The sequence below is a fragment of the Cyprinodon tularosa genome, unplaced genomic scaffold (assembly GCF_016077235.1).
Source record: "Cyprinodon tularosa strain WSP-4 unplaced genomic scaffold, ASM1607723v1 ctg332, whole genome shotgun sequence".
In the NCBI taxonomy this organism is placed as follows: domain Eukaryota; kingdom Metazoa; phylum Chordata; class Actinopteri; order Cyprinodontiformes; family Cyprinodontidae; genus Cyprinodon; species Cyprinodon tularosa.
In genome coordinates, this window is record NW_024039044.1 from 1,009,280 (window position 1) to 1,036,570 (window position 27,291).

At 36.9% G+C, this 27,291-nt stretch overlaps 1 protein-coding gene across 1 annotated transcript in view; it reads left to right on the forward strand.

Annotated features, from left to right (window-relative positions):
* plcg2 (phospholipase C, gamma 2) overlaps positions 1–27,291 on the forward strand; it is a 47,444-nt gene that overhangs the window by 5,586 nt on the left and 14,567 nt on the right. The window contains exons 2-22 of the mRNA XM_038293961.1: positions 12,698–12,889; positions 15,504–15,653; positions 16,511–16,604; positions 16,686–16,733; positions 18,924–19,008; positions 19,143–19,223; positions 19,317–19,360; positions 19,451–19,523; positions 20,253–20,354; positions 20,487–20,605; positions 21,793–21,878; positions 21,953–22,070; positions 22,223–22,391; positions 22,477–22,572; positions 22,935–23,021; positions 23,438–23,607; positions 23,716–23,916; positions 25,139–25,261; positions 25,740–25,920; positions 26,018–26,083; positions 26,167–26,276. Of these exons, the coding sequence (XP_038149889.1) occupies positions 12,706–12,889; positions 15,504–15,653; positions 16,511–16,604; positions 16,686–16,733; positions 18,924–19,008; positions 19,143–19,223; positions 19,317–19,360; positions 19,451–19,523; positions 20,253–20,354; positions 20,487–20,605; positions 21,793–21,878; positions 21,953–22,070; positions 22,223–22,391; positions 22,477–22,572; positions 22,935–23,021; positions 23,438–23,607; positions 23,716–23,916; positions 25,139–25,261; positions 25,740–25,920; positions 26,018–26,083; positions 26,167–26,276 (2,387 nt within the window). The 5' untranslated portion in view covers positions 12,698–12,705. The remainder of the gene's footprint in view (positions 1–12,697; positions 12,890–15,503; positions 15,654–16,510; positions 16,605–16,685; positions 16,734–18,923; positions 19,009–19,142; positions 19,224–19,316; positions 19,361–19,450; positions 19,524–20,252; positions 20,355–20,486; positions 20,606–21,792; positions 21,879–21,952; positions 22,071–22,222; positions 22,392–22,476; positions 22,573–22,934; positions 23,022–23,437; positions 23,608–23,715; positions 23,917–25,138; positions 25,262–25,739; positions 25,921–26,017; positions 26,084–26,166; positions 26,277–27,291) is intronic.

Here is a 27,291-nt window from a genome sequence, read left to right on the forward strand (position 1 = left end):
GTAGACCTCATGGTTCCACAAACTACTCATTAATTTGGAACTCATTTATGACAGACTAACTGTGGAACCTCTCAGTCCACATTTAACCCTCATTAAGTACATGGACTTTTTCTCTTTTTTCTGACTCTGTAGAACTAGTTAGCTTTTGGCTGCTCACTGGTTCTAAATATCAAGGAAGAAATGATTTTATTTGGACTTCTGTTACCAGGTGTTATCAGATGTCATGTTCTGCTCTCTGCTCTGACATGTCCGGTTCCTCTGAGTGAACAGTCATTACTGTCCTCAGAAGTAGGTGGCCCAGTTGTTGGTCTGAACTAAAAACCTGGTTTATGAATAAATATCTGATTCATCCCCAGAACACATCCAGCCCAAACATACCAAGCAGCTCATCTTTCATGCCATTTTCCTTTCTACTGAGTGGGTTTTCATGCTGCATGTGAATAACCCAGAGACAGAACTAAAATTCAGAGATTCAGAGATTCGCGGAACAAACTGATGAAGTGAATTATTTTACAATATTTGAAGAAAGAAACCAAATCAAAAACTAAATTAAATCCTCGATGAAAAATAACAATCAGAGAGTTTGTTCAGCTGGTTTTGGGGTAAAAAAATATATAATTTTAGTTTGTAATATTTTGCATAATAGGTAGAGTGGTGTGTTACTGCTCTTCTATTAATAACATTTGTCCATGTATGGATATGGGTGTACCCATGTATTAGGGTTGTGGTAAAAAAACTATTTGGCGATTCGATAATGATCCTCGGCTGCTCAATTTAATATTGACCTTTCAGTTCCTAATATCAATTTATTAAAAGAAATATTATTAATTTCTACCTAAAACAATGAGAGAAAATGTGCTAACTCTGCACTGCCACTGGTAGATTGCGCTGTGGAGCCCCTATTTAGTCTGCAGCACCATTTCTGTACTTGAGACAGTCACAGTAGTAGAGACGTGGACTGACTCAAATCAGAAACAACCAAGATTCAGATGAAAATATAAAGCACTTGCTTTTTTATCTATACATTCAATTTTGATAGTTGGGTAAATATCACAATATATATCGATATTGCAATATTGTGATAATATTGTATTGCAATGCAAATATCGTGATATGTATTGTATTGCAACTGACATGCCAATACTCACCCGTGCTATATAGGAGCTTTTCATCTTAATCATCATTATTAGGGCTTCAATCGCCACCATCACTGATTTGAACCTTAGTAAACTACTGACATCACTGTTGTTATTCTGCAATAATTTTGGGTTTTTAATCAAGAGTCGTTTTTCTATTGACACTGATGAGTGCAGCGGCACTGTTTGCTCGTGTTCATACAGGTCGTGCTGCTTTCAACAGCTGCTGTCTTTACCTCAAAATGGTGGACAAAGGTGAAAGTCCTCAGAGACGGAGGAGGTCTGAAGTAGAGCTTGAGGTCAGGAAAGATAAACAGGGGTCTTTATGCTCTACATGGTGGCCCTCCATGATTGCCCAATCCTTCAATTCAGTTAATCTATGTAGCACTAATTCATAACCCAAGCAAGTCACTTAATAAAGACAATTCAATCAGATCATCCAGTCAGATGGATGGAAAGTATTCTATCTGGAAAACCAGCTAATTGCATTCAGTTATTGACTTTGCTGGATTTGCTCCTCCTGGATGAGCATGTAGTGACAGCAGATATTCACTTGCATTGTGCCACACCAAGTATGCATGTAGTGACAGCAGATATTCACTTGCATTGTGCCACACCAAGTATGCATGTAGTGACAGCAGATATTCACTTGCATTGTGCCACACCAAGTATGCATGTAGTGACAGTGGAGAGGAAAAAATAAATCTTAGCAGGAAGAAACCTTCAGCTGCTTTTTGCCGAAGTCGACTAGAGGTTTGCGGTAGCATGCAAAAGGAACATAGAAGCACTGATCCATAAAGAATTTGTTTTAGGGCTGTAACAATTCTTCAAATGACTCATGGACCTTAATAACTAAAAGTCATCAAGGCAAATGATCCACCTTGAGGCTTTGTTTGATATTACACGCATTGTGTTCCAGGTGGGTGGCTACTGCTAATGATTAAATATACTGCTACCCTACTGATACACAACTTCTGATAGTCAAGGACTTTGGTGTAAGCAAGCCTGAGAATCAGTGGGGAAGAATTGAATCTGGTCACAAACTTTAAAGTACTGAACACCTCAGAGAACCTGAACTGGTCCATCAACATAATCCACTTTATTATAAAGACCCAACAGCGTTTTTTTTTTTGTTCCTGAGAAAGCTGAGGAGGAAAAAGTACCTTTCACCTCTACTTGATAATGAGGGCTTATTTTGTTTAAACAATTAAGATGGTGTAACCTCTAGGATCTAGAACCCTTCCTTCCCGTGCACACACAAAAACATAATTTAAACCTAAGCCTAAGCTGCAGGCCGCTGCCTGAGAAAGAAAAAAAAAAATCATGAAGCAACTTATTTTGTAGAGAAATCATGAGAACCAATCCAGTAATGATTCTGCTTACTGCACAGTTGGCTTGAGGTAGCACTAAAGGAACTAACATAGAAACGGATTCCTGATTTGACCTCTGCATTGGGAACATTAAAGGATGGCGTCTTCTTGAATTAAATGGAATTCAGTTCACAATTAGGAATATTTCTTTGATTTTCTCACAACTTTCTCCTGAAATCTTCATAAAGATCAGTAAAATATAAATTGCTACAGACTCAAACCAATACAACATGTTGATGACAAGAATACGTGAAGGAGACCAGTCCTCCCAGGTACTGCACACGCATCAGCCTTATCTAATGACTTGCCTTGCTTGGTTCACATAAAAAGCAACGGCTGGTAAGGTAAAAAATGATGAGTGTGTTAGATGGTGGTCTTTACTGCTGCATAATGTATAACCATCATACCATCCTCCTAATTTTAGAGTGTGTACTATTCATGTCGACAAAGACTTTTTGCCAAGTTTAACTGCTAGCTTATATATTCCAGGTCTTATGAACGTGCACATTTTGTTCAACCAGTTGGACAGAACCAACTTTTTAGGGATTAACAGGCTGTCTAGTGATTTTTGAGTATTCTGTGAGAAAACTAAAAATACCCAAACCAATTCTTGAATATTATTATTAGGTAAAAATCTGGAAGGGGTCTGAATATTTTATGAAAATCTGCAAATATTTTATGTGGAAACACTTTTTTGTAAAATTCCAAAACAAGATTCTCTTTCTCTCCGGTTTAACACCCCAAAAAGCTTAATCTAGTTCTGAACATTGTGCGAGCTGATCTAATGGCTGCTGCGTCAGTATGAGGAAAGCGGTGGAGCTCCATCAGAGGGACTGTCCCATTACTGAGGAAGGGAGGATCTCAGCTAATCATCAACCTAAAAACAGTCACTGCTTTGTTGAGTGGGAACACCATAGCTGCACATTTACTCCATAAACACAGGTATTCTAGGAAGATTTAGGTATAAATTATTTATTACTTAATAGTTATTTTAGAATAGACTCCTTTTCATTCGGTTCTGCTGTTAGATTTTTTTATATTGCTTAGCTAAATAAATAATCATTAACTCACCTACTATGAATGAGGCTGTGATTGGTTCCTGCTGCCACTGAGGGATGCATGATGCTGATTCTCGCTTAAGTGTACGAATCAGAGATTTAAATCCTGTCCAGTTTGTTTTATTTAGCTCGTTTTCACTAGACTGTTACAAATTGTTGGTATGTTATTACAGTATTTATGCCAGGTTTTTTTCTGTCCTGTTTTCAGCTTAACAAGGCCTAAATTAACAGAAAACTTATCATTTACAATTATTTTATTAGTAAAACTGTTAAAATGGTGATTGTTTCGAAGGGATTCATCTGAATTAATACTTTGAAAAAAATAATGCAACTGTTTTTGGTATCTACTTAATCATATTTAGTTACTTTAACGCTGTTTTATGTCCTAAACTGCTAACATGAAAAAATTATTTTAAAGCTACTAAATCCGATTAAGTAAATGCCAATTAAGTGCTAAGTACTTAGGATGTTTAGTAAAGAATCAATTAAAAATAGTAAGAAAGTGTATTGAATATGTATATTTACAAATGGAGATGGATATAAAAAATTAGCAGTTTTTATTTATACAGAGAAAGCTAAAAGTTATAATTTAAACAAAGAAAATCAGAAATTCTATTGATGAACAAGTACTAGTCTCAGTTTGGTTTCTGGGTGCTGCTGCCTAAGGGATGGATTTAAATTCAGGGCACAATTTCTTTACAATGTAAAAAGGTTGCAATAACAAGCAACTACGATTGTTCAGATATGTGGTCATTTATTTATAGTTTCACTGACAGTAAAGTTTTTTTTTTTTTTTTTCACATACCAACTCAAATTAGAACAGAACTGGGAAGTAGAAAGAGAATGATCCACAGCACCACGCAATTTTAACCTATGAAAGTCAGAAAGGGATGATGATTCCAGACTAACAAAATCCGAAACAGATACAATGGCAAAAAATATTTTCTGATATAAAACTATTTTCTAACATGTTACAGAACAAAGCATAAACTAAACGGTTTGTCATGGGCATAGGTGCTGCTCATTTTACAGGCAGGCAGTATTTATGTTGTTCTCAACTGTTTAAAGGTTGAAAAACAAGCTAATTAACTGTTATAAGCTGAACAATGGAGTTAGGGAAAAAAGATTTGTACTTTAGCTTTATTTTAATTTATTTGCTTTTTTGTTTTAAAGTGCAGACGAAGAGCACAGATTATAGGGAAAAAAAATGTAATCACAAATATAGCAAAAGTTTATCAAAATAGGCAGTGCTACTTAGCAATTATATTATGTTTTAACAAAGAAAAGTACAAAAGGCATCATTATGTTGGTACCAGGAGAACTTGGTGGATATCGATGTGGTTCTCTTTAAAAAGATGCAGTAGGCCAATGCAAGTTCCTGCAGTACGGATTTCCAAATATTTTTCACAGGAACTGGTCCTAATTGATTATGTTAAAGTATTTATGTCAGAGGGTGACCAGACATCTCTGACAGTCTATATTTTGGAAAACCTGGTTTCAGCAAAAGTTGTCCCTGTAGCCACACTGAAGAGAGCTTTCGAGTGTGATGCTATTAACAGCTATTAAAGCAGCTGAGTCGCTCACATGAATGAATATGTTGTGTGAACAAATTAAATCCATTCACTATCGTAACTGATTCATCAGGTTCTAAGTTCAATTAAAGTTGGCTTGAGCTGGTCAGGAGTGGAACCTTCGCCGTCTCACAAAACCACATCTCTTACTCTAAGCTGACTAACAGCTAAAGCAGCCTGGCTTTGCCAAGCCTACCCACTAGAAATACAGAGAAATATTGCAGAGGAGTGATTCACCAAGTAGTTCTAATTGGTAAAAGCACCGACCTGACTTGTGCACTATGAATCAGTGAGGGATTTGTACAGGGCTGTGACTGTGCTGGTTCAATAACTCACCTATTACGAATGAGGCTATGATTGGCAGAGGTGTCAGAATGCTTATTACTCAAGTAGAATTATAAATCCTACTGTTTTAAAACTCTTTTGTAGTATCAACTTAAGCTTTTTACTCAAGTAAAAGTGTAAAAGTAATGCAGGAAAAAGTGTAAAGGACAGTTGCTTTAAACCTTATAGTGGTTACTGCACTACCCTATTAAAGGAGAATTTTCTGGATAATAACATCCTTATGCTTCATTTTCTAAGTTTTACAACTAATGGAAACGGTGTTAAATTTTACTCTGCTTCATCTTGAAAAACTTTTATATTAGTTTGTGGCGCACAATAAGATGGTGCAGCACCGAGTCCAACCACAAAGAATTTTTTTATTTTCTGAATGTAACAAATTATTTTAACTTTTTAAAATACCAACGGACCATAAGAAAAATAAGCTTAAATGAAACAAAACTAACGGGTCTATTTTCAAAACGTAAGGAGTAGAAAGTAGGGATAACTGCAAAGAAATGTAAGAAGTAAAAGTAAATAGTTGTCTAAACATTATTTACTCCAGTGAAGTATAGATAGCCAACATTTCTACTTAAGTAATTTAAGAAGTATTTGTACTTTGTTACTAAACATCTCTGATGATTGCTTACCGCTGTGACTGAGTAGATATTCGAGTGCAACTCTGACTAATTTCTAATGCCAATTATCTCGCTGAAGTGTATGGATCAGGTGCATATTTATCTATTGACTCTATAAGGCTTTGCTGAAAAGTTAAAGAATCATGCATTGATTCATGCAGCACGCAAAATACTGAAACACTGTGTCGCCTACTCACATAACATACCCTACGCTGAGATAGGACCAACATGGTCTGGAATGCTGATGAAGATCCTCAGTCATCCAGGTCATAGTCATTCCATAAAAGTTAAAAAAATATCCACTGGACTTGGTTTCCAAGATTTGAAGACGTTTCGCCACTTCTCCAGGAAGCTTTCTCAATTCAAATGTCTGGATCCGCAGTGAGTTTGAGTCTTATATAGACAAAGCCTTGTATCGCTTGGAAACATGCAAATGGTAACCGATGAATGGGTCGTTTGGTTCCATTGTTAGCCTGTAATATCTGAATCATAGACAGGTTTAAGATATTACAGGCTAACAATGGAACCCAACGTCTTCAAATCTTGGAAACCAAGTCCAGTGGATATTTTTTGAACTTTTACAGAATGGTCTGGAATAGATAATACAGTAATTTGTTATGTAATAGATCTGGAAATGTATATTTTTATTATCTATTGGATTTTTTTGTTGTAAATGTCAAATTCGAGTTGTATTTTTGTTCCTTTGTTCTGTAACATTATAAGGTGTGAGAGAACTGCTGCTCTTATCACTATGATGCAGGTAGAAGAAGAGCAGATGGCTCCACCCTTAAAAAAATAAATAAAATAGAACAGTGTGAGCTTGTCATCACCAACAGGAAGCCATTCTGTGATTTTATGGTCTTCATTAATTGATGATGTTTACACTGAGCTTATCCTTATCGTATCCAGTGATAAAGGTTTGTTTCTCGTTAATAGTGTTATCTACATTCATTGTGCCGTGGTAAAGAAAATGGGGCTTGGGTTTAAGTTGTTTTACTATAGTTGGGTTTAAAATAAAACAATATTTTTGTACCGAACAGAACAACAAAAAGGCAGCACATGCCAGGATAATTAGAAATAAAATGTCTAAAGATCAGTTTGTTATATGTAGTTTTTAAGTGATTTGTGAACATAGACTTTAAGGCTTGGGTGTATTTGACTGCTGGGTTTGAACTTATGAAAGTTTCTCTGGAAAATATAAGGGAGAGAGTGAGAGAGAAATGAAAGAGGCAAGAACCCATAAAGTAGGAAATAGGAGGGCGTAAATTTCACCCGGTTAAATGTTTGCTTGTAGTGTCAGCTTATCCTTTTTTTTTTTTTTTGCTTCCTTTTTTTTTTGCAAAGTATAGAATTTTTATTATCAACCTTTTATCAAACTAGTTCAGGGATAAAAACGAAATAAAAAAACAAACAAAAAAAAAACATTATAATTTATACATAAGTATAACAGGGTGGACCAAATTTTCCATATAAATACAACCACCTTCTAAATAACATTTTTTGTTAGTTGGACATTTATAAGTGTTCTGATGTTTTCTTAAGGGTATTGTGATTGTATTACATCTCTGTTTTAGAATATTGATAGAAGAAGTGATAAGATTAAGGTCAAAATTATTTTCACCAGTATGTAAAACATTAGACAGTGCTTTTTCAAAAAAAAAATTCATTACACAAGTAATGAATTTTGTTAACGTTTTGAATGAGCTATGGAAATTTTTAACCTGACTGAATAAAGCTGTATAGAAAAGTTGAAAAAAAAAAAAAAAAAAGAAGTGATAAGAAAACAAAAATAGGAAGAAAAGTTGAAAAAAGTTTAAGTAAGAAAAGAAAAATAGCCTGACAAAAAAAAGGTGTAAAGGAGGAGCTAGGAAGAAAAATATTAAGGCAAAAAAGTTGACAAAGAGCATTAGAGTAATGAAAAAAAATTTGGGAAAAATTGAATACAATATTAAGTATTACAATTAATTAATTACTCTTTAACTACTACTCTTATTTTTTTATCATAATCTTTGGAAAAGCATACATTTTCCTTTCATTTTTTCTTTATTCTTTTTTATAAATCCTTTTATTTTTTTTATATTCCTCTTGTTTCAACAATTAATTTTCTGTTTAGTTATTAGTGTTTCTTTCATCTACTTTTCTTTTCTGTTCATGTACAGCACTTTAAATTGCTGTGCCACAAAATGTGCTTTAGTAATAACCTTGCTTTGCCTTTTATTGTTGAAAATATGAGTAAATATGTGAAAATCAATAAAACAGTATACCTTAATCTCATTTTGATAACCTTGAATTATTTTTGTGACTAAGCTGGGTTTAATATTAGAATTTCTGGTCCCCTTATCAGAAATCTACTGTGGATCTGAGCTATCTTTGATTCAGTATTCTGCCAAAAGGACGTATGCCTAATAAATACTGATGCCAGCACATTTGTTTGATCCACACACACATTAACTACTTTACAGTGTGTTACACGTGCAGACTTAGTACCACGTGACTCCAGTATAACACACGCACTGCAGCATGCTCCTTCTAAGTGTTGTCTTGCAGACGACTTTGATCGGCTACTACAGGAAATCCCACCTCTTTAGACATCAGACTTTCTTCCTTATTGGTACCAGTAACAGTAGCAAAGCATGTTAGAAACCAACGCACAAACATTTAACCATAGACGACAAACATGGATCCCAACTCTCTATACAAATTTAAAATATTTATGTTTATTTCTACAGGAATACATACTACTCAGATCAATAAATAATATAAATACTGATATAAATAATGACAACCTTTCACCTGAGCAACCAGAAAAAGGCTCATGCCCGAGTAGGAGAGAGACTAAATAATAGTCTAAATAATAATAAAGCATGAGAGCTCAGAGAATGTACTATGAGCGCATATGTATGAATTCAGCATATATAAATAATTTAAAATATGCATGGAGGGTAATTTATGTACATATGTATTTAATACGTATGAGTATTTATTGTTTATTTACCTTTTTGGCAGAATTCTGAATTCGTAGAATAGCTTTAAGCTTGACTCTTTGGTCAGAACCTTATTCTCTTTCCCCAAACAGAGACTAAACACTGCAAGTTAGGCTACTGACTGCTGGTAACAGCTCCACAGAACCACATTAAAACTGATTTTTAACTTAAGTTTAACTAATTACTATGAAACACTCATTAATATTAACTGATCATATTCTCAGTCTTACTTTTCACAAATTTTTTTGGTCCTACTTATTTAATTTCCTGTAAAATTATAGATACTAAACATAAAAAGGGATCAGTATATTCTAGATAAGGACAGTAAATCCAATTTTCAGTCTTTCTGCCTGCTTTAAAAGTGTCTGATTTTTGGCTGTTGGTCTTATTCATGCTGTGGGACCCGCTGAGGCTTTTTGAGGAAGTTGCTGAGTGGCCAGCTCATTACGTTACATAACGCTCTCTTGTTTCTGCTGGTGTGTCTCAACCTTTATGGTTTTTGAGTTAAAGCTCAGCAGGCGGCAGGTGGAGATAGCAAAGCTCAAACAAACGATTCTGTTACATATTGATATCTCTCTGGGTTGATTCTCATCTTTCTAATGTTAGGTCAGTACTTCATACTGTTGAGAAGAACTTTAGTTTTGTGTTTCAAAGGGAAGTATATGCCTGCCTCTGAACTTTCTTTTTCTTTTCTTTTTTTAATGCATATCCACCCAGTAAGAAATAGACTGTAAAATTATTTCTCATTTCACTCTGTCTTCTTGTTTTCAGGAAACAGGAAGTTTAAATATATCTAGTAAAAAATAAATGTGATGAATGTAAAAAATTTTTGGTTTGAGATACACAGAAAAAAAATTCAAACAAACCAACACTTTACTTTTTTAATCTAAAATTAGTTATTAGTGAATAAGTTTTAATTTGGATTTGAGCTCTGAGAAGCACTGATATCTGAAGGTTTGCTTGATTTAAGAAGATCAGAGCCTCCCTGGGAGTGATGATGGTTTAAGCAGTTCCTCTGGGGTTAAAGGGTTAATCTTAAGCGCATCCCTTCATGGCAGCTGCACCTGGAAGCTAAAAGCAGAACATTTACCATTTCTTTATGTATAAAAACCAACAAGTTCTGATGCAAAAGAGGAAAAATGTTTATATTACCTGTAAAATGATGAGGTCTCATGGAAACGGAATATCTACATGATGACGTCCATATTTGAAAGAACTTCCAGCGAATGTTTCCATCCTGTTTTCTGACTAACGGGTTCTCTTTCTGTTATTTACCAACCAAACTGCCGTTTGAAACAAGCTTCTTATGTTACTAAGCAGTTTTTCAGAACCTGTTTATGCAGGAAAATGAAAAAGCACTTTAGAAATGTGCTGTTATAATCAACCATCTCCTATTTTGTTCCCTTTTAACTGGTAGTTTTACTCTGGGAACAAACGTTCTGATATTTTCTTTCCGCTGAGATGTGGTTCTGTATGGGAGACTTAGAACCACAGAGGTTCTGATTGTCTGATTACCCAGTTAAGCTGACAGTCTTCTTCTGAGTTTGTTTTATTGGGCTGAGGTTTCACTTTGACAGATGGGCTTTTGTTTCAGTGTCAATTAAAACAAAACTCTGAGTTGGATCAGGAGAAAAACTAAATCATCCAGATCCTGGTGGAGGTTGTGAATGATTTAGTTGACCCATCTGTGGAAGGTTTCAACTCAAACTGATAAAACAGATCAATTATTAAAACTGCCTAAATTGAAACTAAACACATTTACATGTGTGGGATATGCTCACTCAGAAGGTTTGCTCATGTTACCTCCACCCGGAGCCAATGCACCCAGTAGTGTAGAACCATGGACTGATTCTTGGACTGTTCCTCCAGGAGAAGGACAGTGCTCGGAAGGTTTGAAGGGAAAATGTTCCAATGCCATGCAGATGTCTTCTAATGCAGGCAGAGGGAGGAGCTTAAGATCACAACTCATATACAGGTAGAACTAATTAACATTGGTAATCTACTGAAGTGTTGCTGCATTTAAGTTGCACTTTTTTAGAAGCCTCTTTGCTGAAATAATACAGAAATAAGTAAAACATAGAACCAGACCCAACAGAGACATAATGAGCCATGTAGAGCAGGTGTTCCCAAACACTTCAGCCTGTGGCATCATTTAATGGCACATGTATTATGTAATTGTGCATTATACAAATTTAATTGTAGGTTTGATATTTTAATCATGTATCAAATATCAAATAAAAACATCTACTCAATTCATTTTTTTTTTTATTCATATATATGTATTTTATTAGATATTTATATTCTAGTGCAGCCCTAAACATCACTGCTTCATTCTGGGGGATTGTTGAAGCTCTCAGATCCATCAACACCAGCATCTTGTTCAGGTCACCTGCTTACAGACATCTTTCTGAGGAGCTTTCTGAAAAGGTTTGGCGAGCTTTTATCAGGCTTTTGCTTGTTATAGGAAGTGATGACTCAGTGGTTAGAGAGCTGGCTGTTCCTTGAGATAAAATCGCTGATGCAAAGCTCAGACTGTCACTCTGGGTCCTGGAGAAAGAACGTTCATCTCTGGGTGCATCTCGGTGCTCTCTTTATTTATGACTCCCATTAATTCTGTTAGAGACTCACACTCAGCCTCATTCACCAATGTACCTTCGTTAGACTGATCTTGGGTTCTTCATCCTCACCTAGGATACTTGGACCCATAAAGCAGGAATTGCACTTACAACCTTTCCAATGAAAGATGCCTTTTGTTCTCACACACAGCTTTAAATCAGATTGTGCACATCACAAGATTAGAGTCTGAAATGTTGCAGGGAATCGCTGGGTGTCATGACTCAGAAAAGAGGACCCAATATTCGAGACAAGACGGACAGTGGGATAGTTGAAAAAGTATTTATTAAAACAATGGATGATTGGAGTAACAGCAGCTGGGATGTCTATCAGAGGAAACTTTGTAAAAGGAAACACATGTTAGTGACCACGTAAATCCAATGGAGGATGATGTGAACGCGTGAGTCTCTAACCTGGTTTAATATTTCAGCCTGTCCTGGGTAGGATCCAGCCGGTGCGCCTCCCAGAGTATTCCAGACGCAGCCTCAGAGAATATGCATGAGTCTGAAGCCAGTTCAGGCAAACAGATCAAAGCATGACCAGGCAGGCTCAGAGCTCCAGGAGTCCAAAGACAGTTCAGGCAATCCGTTCAGACGGGAACAGGCAGGCTCAGTGGTTAAGGGGTAATCAGAAACACTTAGGTACACTAAAAACACTCTCACCACTGGCCAGAGACAACAAGAATAATCTGGCTCTGATGACTGGATGCAAGCGGCAAGAGGCAAGAGGCAGGAGCAGGTGGATCAGATGAGAGGTAATGAGTAACCGGGCAGAGTTAGACAGGTGAATGGAATGAGTAATTAAGCCAGACATCAGTGCCAAGATCATGACATTGGGATGCAAGGTGCTTTACATTAATACTTTGCATACTTACAATGTATTTTGACTAACGTTCACTGCATCCTAAAGCTCCCATCCAGCCATGGGAACATTATGTATTGGAACATTAAATTAGCCATGGGATCATTAAAAGTAACATCAGAAACTTTCTTTCTTGCTGTCTCAGCTGCAGATATGGCTCGCTCAGGGTCACAGGGCGAGATGACTGAGTACAAGAAGATCCTGATCAAACGGGATCTGGAGATGGGCGTTGTCATGACGGTGTTTCGGCAGAAGGCGGAGCGACTTACGGTGCAGGTCATCATGGAGACCCGGCAGGTGGCTTGGACTCGCACTGCAGATAGAACCGATGGTGTCTGTGAGTTTATTTCAGCTCTTTATTCAATCACTTATTTTTCCTTATAACGCAAATATATTGTAGTGAGGCACTTTGCTTTATTTATTTATTTATTTATTTATGTATTGTCTATATAATTGGGAGAGATACAAAGATACAACATTTATTGTTAGGAAAACAATCTGATTCTTGTATTGCAGTGTTTAAAGCCAAAGCCTAATTTGCAAAACTCATCCTTAGAAGGATTTTAAAAGCAATTAATACCAAAGTATTCATGGGCTTTGTTTGTAAATTTACCTATTTAGACATTCACATCAATATTTTGGGTTATTTAACATGTAATAAGATGGGTGTTAACGTCACTATATGCATTTCCACACTAAACAAGCAATTAGCAAATTAGATATTTATTTATTAATAAACAACAAAGTAATCATTTAAATGTTTAGGTCCAAGCTAAAGATTTATTTTGTAAATTAAATATTAGCCTTCAAAATAACAAGTAAATATTTCGCTTTAAAACAAAATCTTTTGTTCCAAATTATTTGTTTCTTTTACTAACCAAATATTTAGGTTCAAATTCAATACTAATTTCACAAACTAAATATTTCATTTCAAAAGCTAAACATTTCGTTAGCTATCGAAATATTTATTTAAGCTCGACTTAAACATTCAGATCGAAACTAAATATGTTAAAGTTAAATATGAAGTTTATAAAATGAATATTTTGCTTGCTGACTAAATATTACGTTTAGTGCTGAATATATAGCTTGTTAAATAAGTATTTATATCTCAAGTTATATATTTATTTCCAGAATATTTTCTTTAGAAACTAAATATGAATTTGTAAACTAAATATTTAATTTGGAATATAAATACTTAGCTTGACTGAAACAGTTAGATTGGAACTGCATATTTACATATTTGAAAGCTGAATATTTAGTTTTAAAAAGAATATTAAGCTTGGTAAATAAATATTTAGTTTAGCACTAAATATTTAGCTTGCCAAACTAAATAAACACTTGATTGTATGTAGTTTGTGAAATATATATTTAACTTGCTAAAAATTTTAAGTTTGGCGATAATTGTGAATTATTTGCTTTGTTTGAGAGGTAGTTTATTATTTAGTTTTCAATATTTTTATTCAGTAGGTCAATATTCTGCATTTGGTGCATATACCTCTCCTATGAAACTTGAAAGTGTTTCCCAGTAGTGAAGCACATAGGGACTGTTTTTCAGATGGAGAACTATCTGGGTGTCAGACATACAGTTGGATAGTACCTCTGCCGATTGCTACGGTCACATAGCAGCTGCAAAAAAACCTGCGTCTTCCAAATAGAGCTGAAAACTGGCTCATGTGCAGAGCAGAGGCAAATCATTTATAAAGTGGTTTAATAGCAAAGGAATTTTCTCTCATGATTGCAAAACCTCATAGTGACTAAAAACCAGACGGTCTAAAATGCTTTAAAGGGTCATAAAAGTGAAAAGATCTTAATTAACACAGATTTATACTTAGTCCTGCTTTTACCCTATTGAGCCCTCCAATTCCAGTAAGAGTATGAGCACCATCTGTAAAATAAGGTTGAACATTGTTTTTACTCTTATTATTAAATCCCAAACAAGATGAGGCTTTAGTGTTTCTAAAACAATCAACAGATACCTTTTGCACAAATCCCTACGTGTGAGAGCAATCTAAACACTAGAGCACAGACATGGTTGACTCTGACACCCATCCTTTTGTTTAAACCTGTCATATTTGGTATCATATAAAAGGGAATTTCACCTTTTCATTGTTGTATATCAGGTCCTTATAACACATTTTTTCAGAGGTAGTATTATTTGCATATATAGGAGGTTGTATATCTTCGAGTCCCTGTATCATTACACTCCGGACTGATGGTAAAAGAGCATCATACTAAACTTCTGCTCTAGACCTAATATTTTTTCTCAAAATCTGATCATTTTTAATGCAAAAAAAGGATATCCGGCAAAATCCTATGCCAACGATTTGAGCAAGGTTTTTGTTATTTTATGTTTATAAATGGCATTTTGGGAAGATGCTGCAGCTTGTGTTTGTAAATAGACCCCAGACCTTCTCAGTGTGATTTAAAGTGATATATTAGTTTTCAATAGTTTTAAATTACATACTTTTTTTTGAACATTTGTTTACATTATAAAGTGATGCATCTCAATAACCCAGATTTAAAAAAGCAAATCCAAAAAGGATTTGCAAGTAACAAGTGGTCACTGTCACCTCAGTTTATCTTTACAAGTGACTTTGATGATGAACTACAGATACTCAGATACACCCGTTAAACTAAAGTCATCTTTAGCTTCATATTTTAATGCTTGATTGTTTCCTCTGAAGCACTTTGGGATTTTTCATCTTTAAAAAAAAAGTTCAATGATGAAAGAAAAACCTACAATCAGTACAATATTAATCAGAAATATGGCAAAGTTCAACAAAACAGTGGAATAAGACCAACAGAAAGCTCTGCCTGTAAAGAAGAAACCTCAAAACAAGCAGTGGGAACCAAATGAGAATTTTTTTAGTCTTGCCTTATCAGAAATAATTGACCATGTTGCATTGATAGAGACAGTAATAATCCAACCCAACCTTTGTGTTCTGTTTCAGTGGACCTGTTTGAGATCAGAGAAATCCGACCAGGCAGGAACTCCAAAGACTTTGAGCGCTTTAAAGACGGGAAGGACAAACACATCGAAAACACCTGCTTCACCATCTTCTACGGCTCCCAGTTTGTCCTCAACACCCTCAGTCTGGGAGGTGAAAGCTGCTTTTGATCTTTGTTAATGGAAGCCTTATTAAGGTCTTCGTTTTGCTGAAAGCTGCTCTGCATTTTTCACTCTCATAGCAAAGAGAACCGGGTCTCTTTTCCATTTCTTCACTGCAAAAAATATAAATCTCAATAAGTTATTTTTTCTTAAAATAAGTGTGTTTTTCCTTGATTTGAGGAGGTAAGTAAGACACTTTGCCAATGGAACAAGACAATTTCCTTTTAAAATAAGAAAAAACTATTTTATCGTCTTATTTCAAGTAAATATTATCTAACTATCTTATTTTAAGAGTGAAAATACTCATTCCATTGGCAAATCATCTTATTTACCTGCTCAAATTAAGGCTAAATATACTTAATTTAAGCCATTTTTTACTTATTTCTGGATTGTTTTTGCAGTGTTTGGCTTGAATATCAACTCAGCTTTAGAAAATGTCACACACACATCAACATTGAACAGTATGGCAGATCTTTTCCTCCATTCATTTACAATATTTGATCAATGATATCCATTAAAAACTAAAATCATTGAATCAGTTGCACTGACACTGGGAAACAGCAAAAGTGGTCCAAACAGTGTGCCCTGAGGAGCAGAAAGGGAAACACTGCTCTGGGTGGCTATTTGAGTAAATTTGCCTATCTATTTGCATGTTTCTTTTAAATGTTGATCAGCTGTTTTAGTACAGTATATATTTTAGGACATAAGCGCTGCTGTTTTGTTAAATAAATGTTGTCTTCCAGGAAGCAGGTCAATGAACATCAGTCCATTGTTTTACTTCCAGAGTTAGTCAAAGGTTCAGCTTTTAACAAAGCAGACAGAAAAACAGTATTTCTACAATCTCTCCAGCTGATTCTGTGGAGGAGGCTCAGAAATGGCTGATAGGACTCGAGCTGCTGAGAGAGGAGACACTGGCAGCTCCGACCCCAGTTCTGATTGAGAGGTAAAGTCCTGTTCTCATGGGCTCAGAAACGCTCCTGCAGCTTTTCATCCTTCCTCTCTGTTTGTGTCTTTCTCCCTCCAGCTGGCTGAGGAAGCAGATGTACTCTGTCAACCAGACCAAGACCAACAGGTATGGACCTGATTTTATCCCTGATTTTACATGATTCACAGTAAATCTCGACCCTGTGAGGTTTAATCTTTTTGCAGGGTGCGTTTTATTGGTTGATTGTCAGCAACATAATACAGGGGCAGGCACAAGGAAAAGATTAAAAGCTCTTTAAACATTTCTTATTAATATTAATCTAAAAAAAAGTGTGACATTTGTATTTTTATAAATATGTTTAATCCAATTCATGGGTCAAACCACTTTTTATTCTTATAATTTACTACATTATGTCTAATACTTATTGATTTGCCACAAACGTTCTAGTTTCTAGTGAGGAACTAAACATTGAGACATATGTGGGAGGTTTTATGCTTCTCTGTTCACATGGAAAAGTACTGTTCTGAAAATTTCTTTGGTTGATTTTTAGTTCAGGAGAAAAACAAAAATGAGATCTAAAACAGTTGCTGAAGCCATAAATATTTTCTGATATTTAATGTTCAATTCGATGAGCTCTGGCTAGTTCAGTCAAGCTTTTTTCTACTTTCACCTAGAGATAGATTTTAATATTTGTATTCATGAATAGTCTTTTACTAGCACTTGTCACTTTTAGCCACCTGCACAGGCTCAGCCTCGCACCCAGCTTGGTGACATTCCACATCGCCAAAACCAGTTACAGTATATATAGTTCGATTCGGTATCCGCCACTGCACGATGCCAATTCCTCTTTACTCATGGTTCCCCCTGCAGGCGGTTGGCTCACTGCACTGAAAGCTTTTCATCTGGGACCACTTAGGTCCTGTGAGGAGGAACCTAGCAACAGGCATTTGCAGATTATGTCCGAACCCAGGCATGGCTCCAGGTTGAGCTCCAAACTACGGACATCATTTGCCTAGTTTATTGGCTATCATAAGGACTTTTGAACCACTCTTTGCCTTTGAAATCCATACATATCAACACTGCCAGTGGAAAAATTTTAGGTGTAGTGTTAATTAAATAGTGCGGGGGCTGTATTAAAAACACACAGCAGTAAAATAACACTGCCATTGTAACCTGGGACATATTTACTTTCTTAGATTGGAATGTTAACTGTCTGCTGTTTAGTTTAAGCCATGCCCTCACGTAATGGCTGCAAACGGCATGACCTAATTTCCCATTAGTATTTAGATGCTTAGTAGTCAATTTTTTAGCATTAGAAAAACATATTTAGGGGCGTGCTTCAGTGGTGCAGTGGTTAGCGCGTGGAGTCCTCGATGTGGCCGACCATGGTTTGAATCATTAACACATGTTTTCCTGTTTCCTTTCCTGTTAGCCCACTGTAGAAAAAACAAGCCACTAGTGCTGTAAAATCCTCAAACAATAAAATAAAACAGCTTTGGTGTTGGTATTGACAACACACTGGTGTTAATTTTAACATTATATTTTAACACAAACCCTAAACACCACAAACACCACACCCAGTAGTTATTTTAACACTAGCTCATGCACATACTGTCTGGATACATTTTTGCTGTTAAAGTTAACACGGTGGGTGTTAGATTAACTCTGGCATTTTTGCTGTGTAACAGGGAACACCTTTATTTGTTGGTGGGGCCCTGGTGCTTGGATGATCCCAGAGTCCCCTAGCAAGGGCACCCAAGCCCCGAAACCCAACCACTGAGTCAAGGTGTCCGTTCAAGAAGGGGAATTAATTTATAATATATTCACATAAAATCTTTTTAGTGTGAAATGTGTGTTCATTAAACTGTATATTTAACCCTTTAAAGCCCGATCCAAGAATAAAACAAAACATAAAATTACTTTTTTTTGGTTTGAAGTCCTTATTTGGCCTTTTAACAAAATATGTAAAAAGAAAAAAACAGAAATAATCTTTTGATATTAATAATTTATTACTATGCGATAAGTCAAGATTATTTTTTGTGTAGTCTTCTGCCCTCCGTTATCAGGTATATCTGATTGTGTACAATAGGATTTTGAACAAAGTTTTTACCATTAAATTATGCAAAAGGTGTCAGACGCAAAACATTTCAGAAACCGTATGTATCTAATATGATACATTTGGCATTACAGGGTTAAAAAAAGTTAAAAAAAATTTGACTTGAATTTTCTGCTAACCTTCCATAACAGCTTTTTTGTCCTGAAACGCTAATTCTCACATGAGATGCAGTCATGGTTTCCAACAGATGAAGCATCTTTTTCTTTCTGTGTAATTTGCAGCCTCTCAGTGAAGGAGCTAAAGTCTCTACTACCGATGCTGAACTACAAGGCCCCCAGCTCTAGAGCTCTCAAAGACAAACTAGTGGTTGGTGTCTTCTAAGCTTTGGATTTCAAGATCTTTATGAGTCAAATCTGTTCTGCTGCTTCAACTTGAATTTGGAGGCAGAATCCAGGATGTTTCGTTAAACCGTTCACAGCTTTTCTGTTCTGTTATCACAGGAAGTGGGAGCCAAGAAAGATCGCCTGGACTTTGAACAGTTTCACAAGTTTTATAACCTGATTATGTTTGAGCAGAATGAGGTCAGTGTGAGGGATTCTCTCTTGTAAATATGTCCTTATTGTGGATTTTACAGTGCAGCATTTTGTTTATTGCTGTAATTATTTTGCATTCAGATCTTGGATGAGTTCAAAAGGGAAGCTTGTTCTTTTATTCTGGGGTGAGGTCATGTTTCCTTGTAGTTTCATGATGTTAATCAAGTATTCTGGACCAATAATTTTCTTGACCATTTGTCTCTTTAACCCATCAGAAATACTGATAAATTGGATGCTTCGGCTGTTCTGCTGCATGATTTCCAACGATTTCTCATTTATGACCAGAAGGTGAGTCACAATTGCTGGTTTAACCTATTACGCATCAACTTTGTTCAACCATAACAAAAGTTTAGCAAAAATAAACATGGACTAATTTATCAATGCATGGAGAACTCATTAAAATTAATAATTTTAAAGTTATTTATCTAAAATGTCCAGTAATCCAATGACTCAGTAGTTGTGTGGATCAGTTTAAGCATAGAGCTGAAAATGTGTAAAAAGGCCTAAAAGAAGGATTTAAAACTGATTTTATTTCATCAAGCTGACAGTAAACTTGATAAAAAAAAGTTACTTATTTTTCAACTTAAATTATTAATTTTGCAAAAAATATCCCATAACATGAAATAAAAAAAAGGGGGGGGAAGTGTTCAGCATGCTCCCCTCAAGAAGTATAAAAACTAAAAAAAAACATTTGGCTGTCAAGTATTAAAGTAATAACCTTCCACCTCCCCAAGATAAAAATGTGAAACGGCAGGACTGGGCATTTTTCAGCCATGCTTTTAAACTGGAAAAAACAGGTTAACATGTGATTTAAAAAGGCAGAAATGCACTGATGTGCATGAAACATAAAATAACTGAGAGAAATCAGCTTCTAGAAGCCGGGAAACAGTACTAGGTTCTGACCCATATGAACATTTCCAGACCTCCTAGGGACCTGCAGCAAACAGTGGAAGCCACTTCTGTTCTGCTGGTCTAAATGGTTCTGTCTCTGTTCTGATTCTCTGTGTTTCTGTTCAGGAACTCTGGGCCAATGATCTAAACCAGGTCAGAGAACTGATGACCATCTTCATTGATGACACCATGAGAAAAACCAACGACCCTGAGTTCACCGTCAGCGAGGTGGTTGATTGTTCAGAGATTTCTACTAACTTACGTCTGGTTTAAGCGATAGATGAAATAGGCCTCATGAATCTTTGACAAGGAGAAATGGTAACTGCATGTTTTAACTCTGGTCTCTGTTTCCCTTTTCAGTTCCTGAGTTTCCTGTTTTCCAAAGAGAATTCAATTTGGGATGAGAAGTATTCTGAGATCAACAACCTGGACATGAACAACCCTTTGTCCCATTACTGGATCAGCTCCTCACACAACACGTAAGTTCATGTGAATGTATGGGAGAAACTAAGTCCTTTTCAGGCTGAGGACATGTCTGTCCACAAATTAGATTGACCCCTGGGTCAAGTTCAGCCTATGCCTGAGGTAGATAAGTTCTAGTATCTTGGTTTGATGTTCATGACTGAATGCAGGAGCATAAACACGTCTTTTTTAGTAATGAAGGAACTGCTTTTGACATTTAATTCAAAGCTCTTCCTTCACAAGTCTGTTTATGTTCCAATCCATCTCAGATGTTCTGAAATATGGATCATTACTGACTGAACTAGATCTAAGCTTCCCAGAAGCTAAATGTTCTTCCTGCTTTGTTCAGCCTGGGATGGATGCAAGGATGGGTGGATGGATGGATGGATGGATGGATGGATGGATGGATGGATGGATGGATGGATGGATGGATGGAAAACAGTTGCCATTGTCCTGACTGTTACCTTTGTACAAAGAGATTATCGTGACCTTTTATAACCTCCCAGCTAACTTAGCTGTAGCTAAATGATGCTAATGCGGATCAGATACCAGGTGATCTTCAGAGCACTCAGATAAAAGGTGCTTCAACAAAGAATTATTATTATTTATTACTTTTACAGCACTAGTGGCTTGTTTTATGGACAGCAGTCTGAGGGGGTATGAGAGAAGGGGAGAGATATGCAGGAAAGGACCACAGGTCAAATTCGAACCCAGGTCACCCGTGTCGAGGACAAAGGCCTCTATACATGGGTCATGTGCACTAACCACTGCGCCACCAAAGCATGCCCCCTCAGAAGAATTAAAATCTATAGAAACCCCCTACATCCTCTTATATTTTAAAGATGTGTCACTTTAAAGTGCTTGTGACATCATTTCCCTTATAAAATCAAAAATACAACTACTGCCACAGTAAAAGTGAAAAGTCCTCAGTTCAACCTGATGTCTACATGAATTGTTTATAATTGAGGTTTGTACAATGAACCATGCTGGAGCTCCTTCTCAGCGTAGCTACCGATCAACTTTGTACGGTACAATTCTGACAAAGAAATATGCCAAGTTTCAGTCACAATTGTCTTCTATTACAATGCAATGTTAAATAATACCAAATGTTTCAACATTCATGTGCTTTTCTTATGTTTTTTGAATTTGAAGGAAAGGGTTTTATTATATATCTAATCTGCCACCTTGGCTGTGTTTTGAACAGGTACCTGACAGGTGATCAGCTTCGCAGTGAGTCATCCACAGAGGCTTATGTCCGCTGCCTGCGTCTGGGATGTCGCTGTGTTGAATGTAAATATTAGTAAAAAAGCAGTTTTTACTAAGCTTTAGGCTGATAATAAGCAGAGTGTGTCTGATGCTTGCAGTGGATTGTTGGGAGGGTCCCGGAGAGCCCATCATCTACCACGGCTGGACCAGAACCACCAAGATCAAGTTTGAGGATGTGGTCAAAGCCATAAATGAGCATGCTTTTGTCACTTCAGAGTGAGGCTCACTGTAAATTCTCGAGTCTGTATAACAGGGCCTTAAAAAAAGTGCAGCAATTTTAAATACGGCAGATGAAAATTAAAAGATTTCTCAGAAGTTTCTCTTCATCTGTTCTAAGTGGTTCCTCACATCCACCTTCTCCTTCTTAGCTTCCCAGTCATCCTGTCCATAGAGGAGCATTGCCCCTTAGAGCAGCAGCGTCAGATGGCTCGCATCTTCAAGGAAGTCTTCGGAGACAAACTCCTGATTGAACCTGTGGAGCACATGGCCGAGCAGCTGCCCTCACCTACGCAGCTGAAGGGGAAGATCATACTGAAGGTACCAAGAGCTGGAGCAGACTCAGGGGTTGATGGACGATCTCCACCAGTGAGGAATAACCGGCCCGTATTTTGATCTCTCACAGCATAAGAAGCTCAATGTGGAGGGAGGAGCAACAACCAAAGACTTTAGAAAAGGCCAGAGGCAGGGAGACTTGGAGATCTGGGATCCAGTGGATCAGGTACTGTTAAAGACAGACCATCATAGTTAAAGAAACGCTCTGGAGATCTATTAACTTTTGAAGTTCTGCTTCCTGGGGCTTAGTTTTCATTAAGCTTTTATCTTCTTGCTTGATCTTCAGAACACCATTCCTAGGTTCTATACAAAATCTTCTCTAATTTCCAATTTCAGATCTAGAGAAGCTTGGGCTTTCCTCAGCTTTCAGATAGAGGTTAATCCTCAAATCTTTGGCTTCTGTTGCTTTGTGCTTAAAATAGTAAAATTACAAGATCCTCTCTTTGACATTAGCTGATGAAAAAAATTTAAATATCATTTTTTTTTAAATATCATTTTTTTTAAATATAATTTTTTTGTTTTTTTCAGCGCTGGAACCGACACTACTGTGTAATCTCTGATGACAAGCTTTACTACGCAGAGGAGTACGAGGAGGAAGAGGAAGATCCCCGGAAGGTAAACAGCTCATTTTTACAAATGGATTTAAAAACCAGGAATAAACATGGACTGAGAACAAACTTTACAGACAATAAAGTTTAAATTTTCGCTTTCAATCAATGATTAATGTATAAACAAGCTCATTTAAGAGCAGAGTTTTAACTGTTTAGGTTTGAATGGCTGAATGTTTTCAGTGCATCCATTTTGACAGTTCTGTTGACTCAAAATCAGGTCCATATCTTCTGTTTCCATGGAGCCAAGAGGCTTTTAGTTCTCATATATTACAGTTATTCTGAGGAACAGAAAATAAAAGCATGTCTAAGTTTTCTGCTTGTACGGGTTTATTAGTTTTGTTCTTATCAACTGTGTAAATTAAAGATCATGGAGGAAATGCTTTTTTCCTGACATGAGTATTAAAGCATTGGTTTTCTCAGTACCAGGAATTGCACTGTGCAGAACCATGGTTTCATGGTCGCATGCAGGAGGGTAGGCTGACGGCCGAGCGACTGATCCATGACTACTGCGCTGAAACCGGGGTACAAGATGGCACCTTCTTGGCCCGACAGAGTGACAGATATGTCAACGACTACACCCTCTCTTTCTGGTACAGACTGAACATTATTGGCAGATTTTTTTTCCCCCAATAGTTCCTTTAGATGTACGTATAAACACTAAACTATGCAACCAATCCTGCTGGATGTGTGCCTTGCAGGCGCAGTGGGAGGGTCCAGCACTGCCGAATTCGCTCCACCTCAGAGGGAGGACACACCTACTTCTTCCTGACCCCTAACCTGCACTTCTCAAGCATCTATGCTCTGATCCAGCACTACAGAGAAAACCCGCTGCGCTGCCAGGACTTTGAGCTGCGACTTACCGAAGCTGTGCCCAAACCTGACCCTCACCTGCAGGAGGGGTTCGTCCAACAGCTCAACAACTTATTAACTTAAATCATTTTATTCCAAACTTTAGCTATGACAGTTGGCATGAGACCTTGCAAGTCCATGAGGAAACAGAAAGCATGTTACACAACACCGATAAAAGCAGGTTATCTCTACATCAAGGTAGAGATACACATGAGTATGATTATATTTCTTAAAGCAGTTGGAACCGTTTTTAGAAATAACATAATTGCAGCTCACTTGTGTTTAAAGCATCTCCGTGCTCCTAATAGCTCTTCTTCCTTTTTTATTTTATAGAATTTCTGTATTTTTGATATAATATAATGACTCAAAGAGTTAACAGTGTGACCCCGGAAACATTCTGACTGATGATTTCTAAGATCTTCAAAAGGCTATTTTTTTAACTACAATTCAACAGAATTTCACATATAGGATATCTATGTCATGGCTCAGAACAGAGGACCCAGGATTTTAGGCAAACGGACAGGTGTAATTCTCAAAAGCGTTTATTAATAAATGTCAGATCTGTATTTCAGCAGCTAGGGTGTCAAAGGCCGGAATCTCTCAGAGGGAAAACTCAGGTTAGTGACCAAATAAATCTGATGGAGGAGCGTCTGAGTGACTAACCTGTCCATAGAGTTCAGCCTGGACTATCTGGAAGATGAGGCATCAAAGCCGGTGTAGAAGAGGTTCACAGGAATCCAGACCAGAAGATCAGAGATCCGAAGACATACTAAGAGGCTATCCAAGTCAAAGTCAGGAGGCAGATCCAGGTTCAGACCACAGGCAGAAACAAGCAGAAGTCCAAAGACAGGTTAGGCAAACAGATCCGAAACAGGAACAGGCAGGTTCAAAGGTCCGAAGGCAGAACATGTCAGGATCACGCAATCAAAAAACAAACAGGTACACTGGAGAACTCTCATCGCAGGGTTGAATAACCTGGCACTGATGACTGGGATTAGGCAGATTAAATAGAGACAAGAGCAGGTGACACAGATGAACAGTGATGAGAAACTGGTGAATGGAGTAAACAATTAAGCCAGTCATCAGTGCCAAGATTATGACAATCTAATTTTTACTTTAACCCATTTTTTGTCATTTACATTCCAACATTGACATGTAGCTTCTCTTTCTCTGTGAAAAGTGTTCTTTTGTGCCAAAAAAAAAAAAAGTTGTCATAAATAGACATTTTAAATAAAAAAGTGATGGTAGCATTCTTGTTTCTGTGCTTCACAGATGGTTTTACAAAAACCTGAGCAGAGGCGAGGCGGAGGATTATCTGCTCAGGATCCCCAGAGATGGAGCTTTCCTGATCCGGCAGAGGGAAGGAGAACAAGACTCTTACGCCATCACATTCAGGTAAAACTGCTCTGCGTGTGTCCCTGATTTGAGGTTGGAACTCAGCTGGAGCTCAACCTAAGAAGGATTTGCTCCTCCTGATCAAAAATAAATTGTTGATCAATAGAAGTAGGCCTATATAAGTTTATTTATCAGAGAGCTCTCATTGTCAATTATAGAGATAATGGAGATGGTTTGAGACGCCTTTTTTGGTCTGTTCTTTAAAATTTTAAAATAATGTGGGTTTTGAGGTTAAAGTTAAATCATTGTTTAAGATGCCCCCATTTTTAGTAAAAGGATAAATAGCTGAAGTATCTGTTTGCAATGTTCACACATTACTGTTTGATGGTTAAAAAGGGGAAAGCGAAGAAAGTAAGAAAATTGATTGAAAATGAATAAATAAGCAGGAATGTGATCGAGCTATTCCAACCAGATACCTATTTTTATGAATATAGATTCAAATTCTTCTGCCATTCTCTTGATGTTCTCTCTCCTCCAGAGGTGACGGGAAGGTAAAACATTGTCGGATACAGAAAGAGGGGGGCGTGTATCTGCTGGGCACCACTACAGAGTTCGAGAGCCTGGTGGAGCTGGTGAACTACTTCAAGAAGAAGCCGCTGTATCGTAAAATCAAGCTGCGGTACCCGGTCACACCTGAGCTGGTGGAACGCTTCAGCACAGTGAGTTTCTGTGTAAAGGAGAGAGAAAATGTCCATATTCCATCCGGAATTATTAACAGGTTATATTATGATTATAACAAATGATTCTGCCACACAGAACGAGAACTGTTCCACTATATATATGGAAACATATGTCAAACCCAATGAGATTGAGCCTTCATTGGTACGTAAACAGCTTTTATCTCTGATTATTACCTGTGACCTTTTCTAATCCTGCTGTTAATCAAACTATTGTGTCTCTTTAAGCCCCAGAATACAGTCCGAGCTTTATACAGCTACCAAGCCAAGAGATCAGATGAGCTCAGCTTCACTAAAGGGGCTTTAATACACAATGTTTCCAAAGAAATCGATGGATGGTGAGTAACAACACAACTAATACAATGTACAGAATGGCATCTTTTAAAAAACATATGATCAGACGTGATGGAAAATGGTTGAATAATGATCTCTGATGACCTAACTGTTTGCTGCAGTTATAAACTGACCTGGTTAGTTAAGTCTCTAAATAATAAATTTAATCCAGGAATGTTCTGATATGTCCATGTTCTGGCCTGCATAACCACATAGAAGACTGCTGACTGGAAGTTGTCTCAAGGTTTTTCCCTAGAGGAGCTAGTGGTTCCCATAGTGTTCCAGCAATATTAATGGAAAGTGTAGTGGAAGGAAAATGTCTGATAGAAGAAGTAAAATGGATAACTGCAGCCTTGAGAGCATTATAGAGCACTGAAGAATTTAGAGGAGATTCAAAAGGTTTCATTAACTGCTCTCAAGAGGTAGACCAGAGACAGAAGGACCACCAATGCAGAAGAGCTCAAGGTTGAGCTCACACTTCACATTCTTCCAACATTTCCGATTATTTAGACCAATTTTCTACAATGTGCTCCTTGTAAAGCAGATTGTAAGATAAAATAACCTGCTAGCAGGAGGTTCGAGCACAGATCACATGATTTGGGGAAGAGGCAAAATTTCCCAGGGTTGCCTGAATGACTAACTTTTTGTATTTATTTTTCATGTGTTTGTTGTTCTTTTTTATAATTTGTGTTTCCTGCTGGTAAAGGAGATACCAGAAAAATTAACTCCTCCCAGCCAGTGAGTGGCTCACCCACTCTGTTTCCAGTCTTCAGTTGTACTCTTTACAAGTTGGTTGCCAGCTCCACCAATGCTAATGTTAACCCTAACTTACCTATCCAGAAGGAAAGATCTGCCCTCAGTGTGGCTTCTGAGCCATCTTGCTCCCCTTAGTCAGCACCAACATTGAAACGCTTGAATTATATTCACCCTTAGTTAGTTTCTTTTCGTTTTTTTGTTTTGCTTGAATCTGAGAAATGGCTTCTTCTATATGTTAAATTTCTCTGCTATCACAGAGCTCCT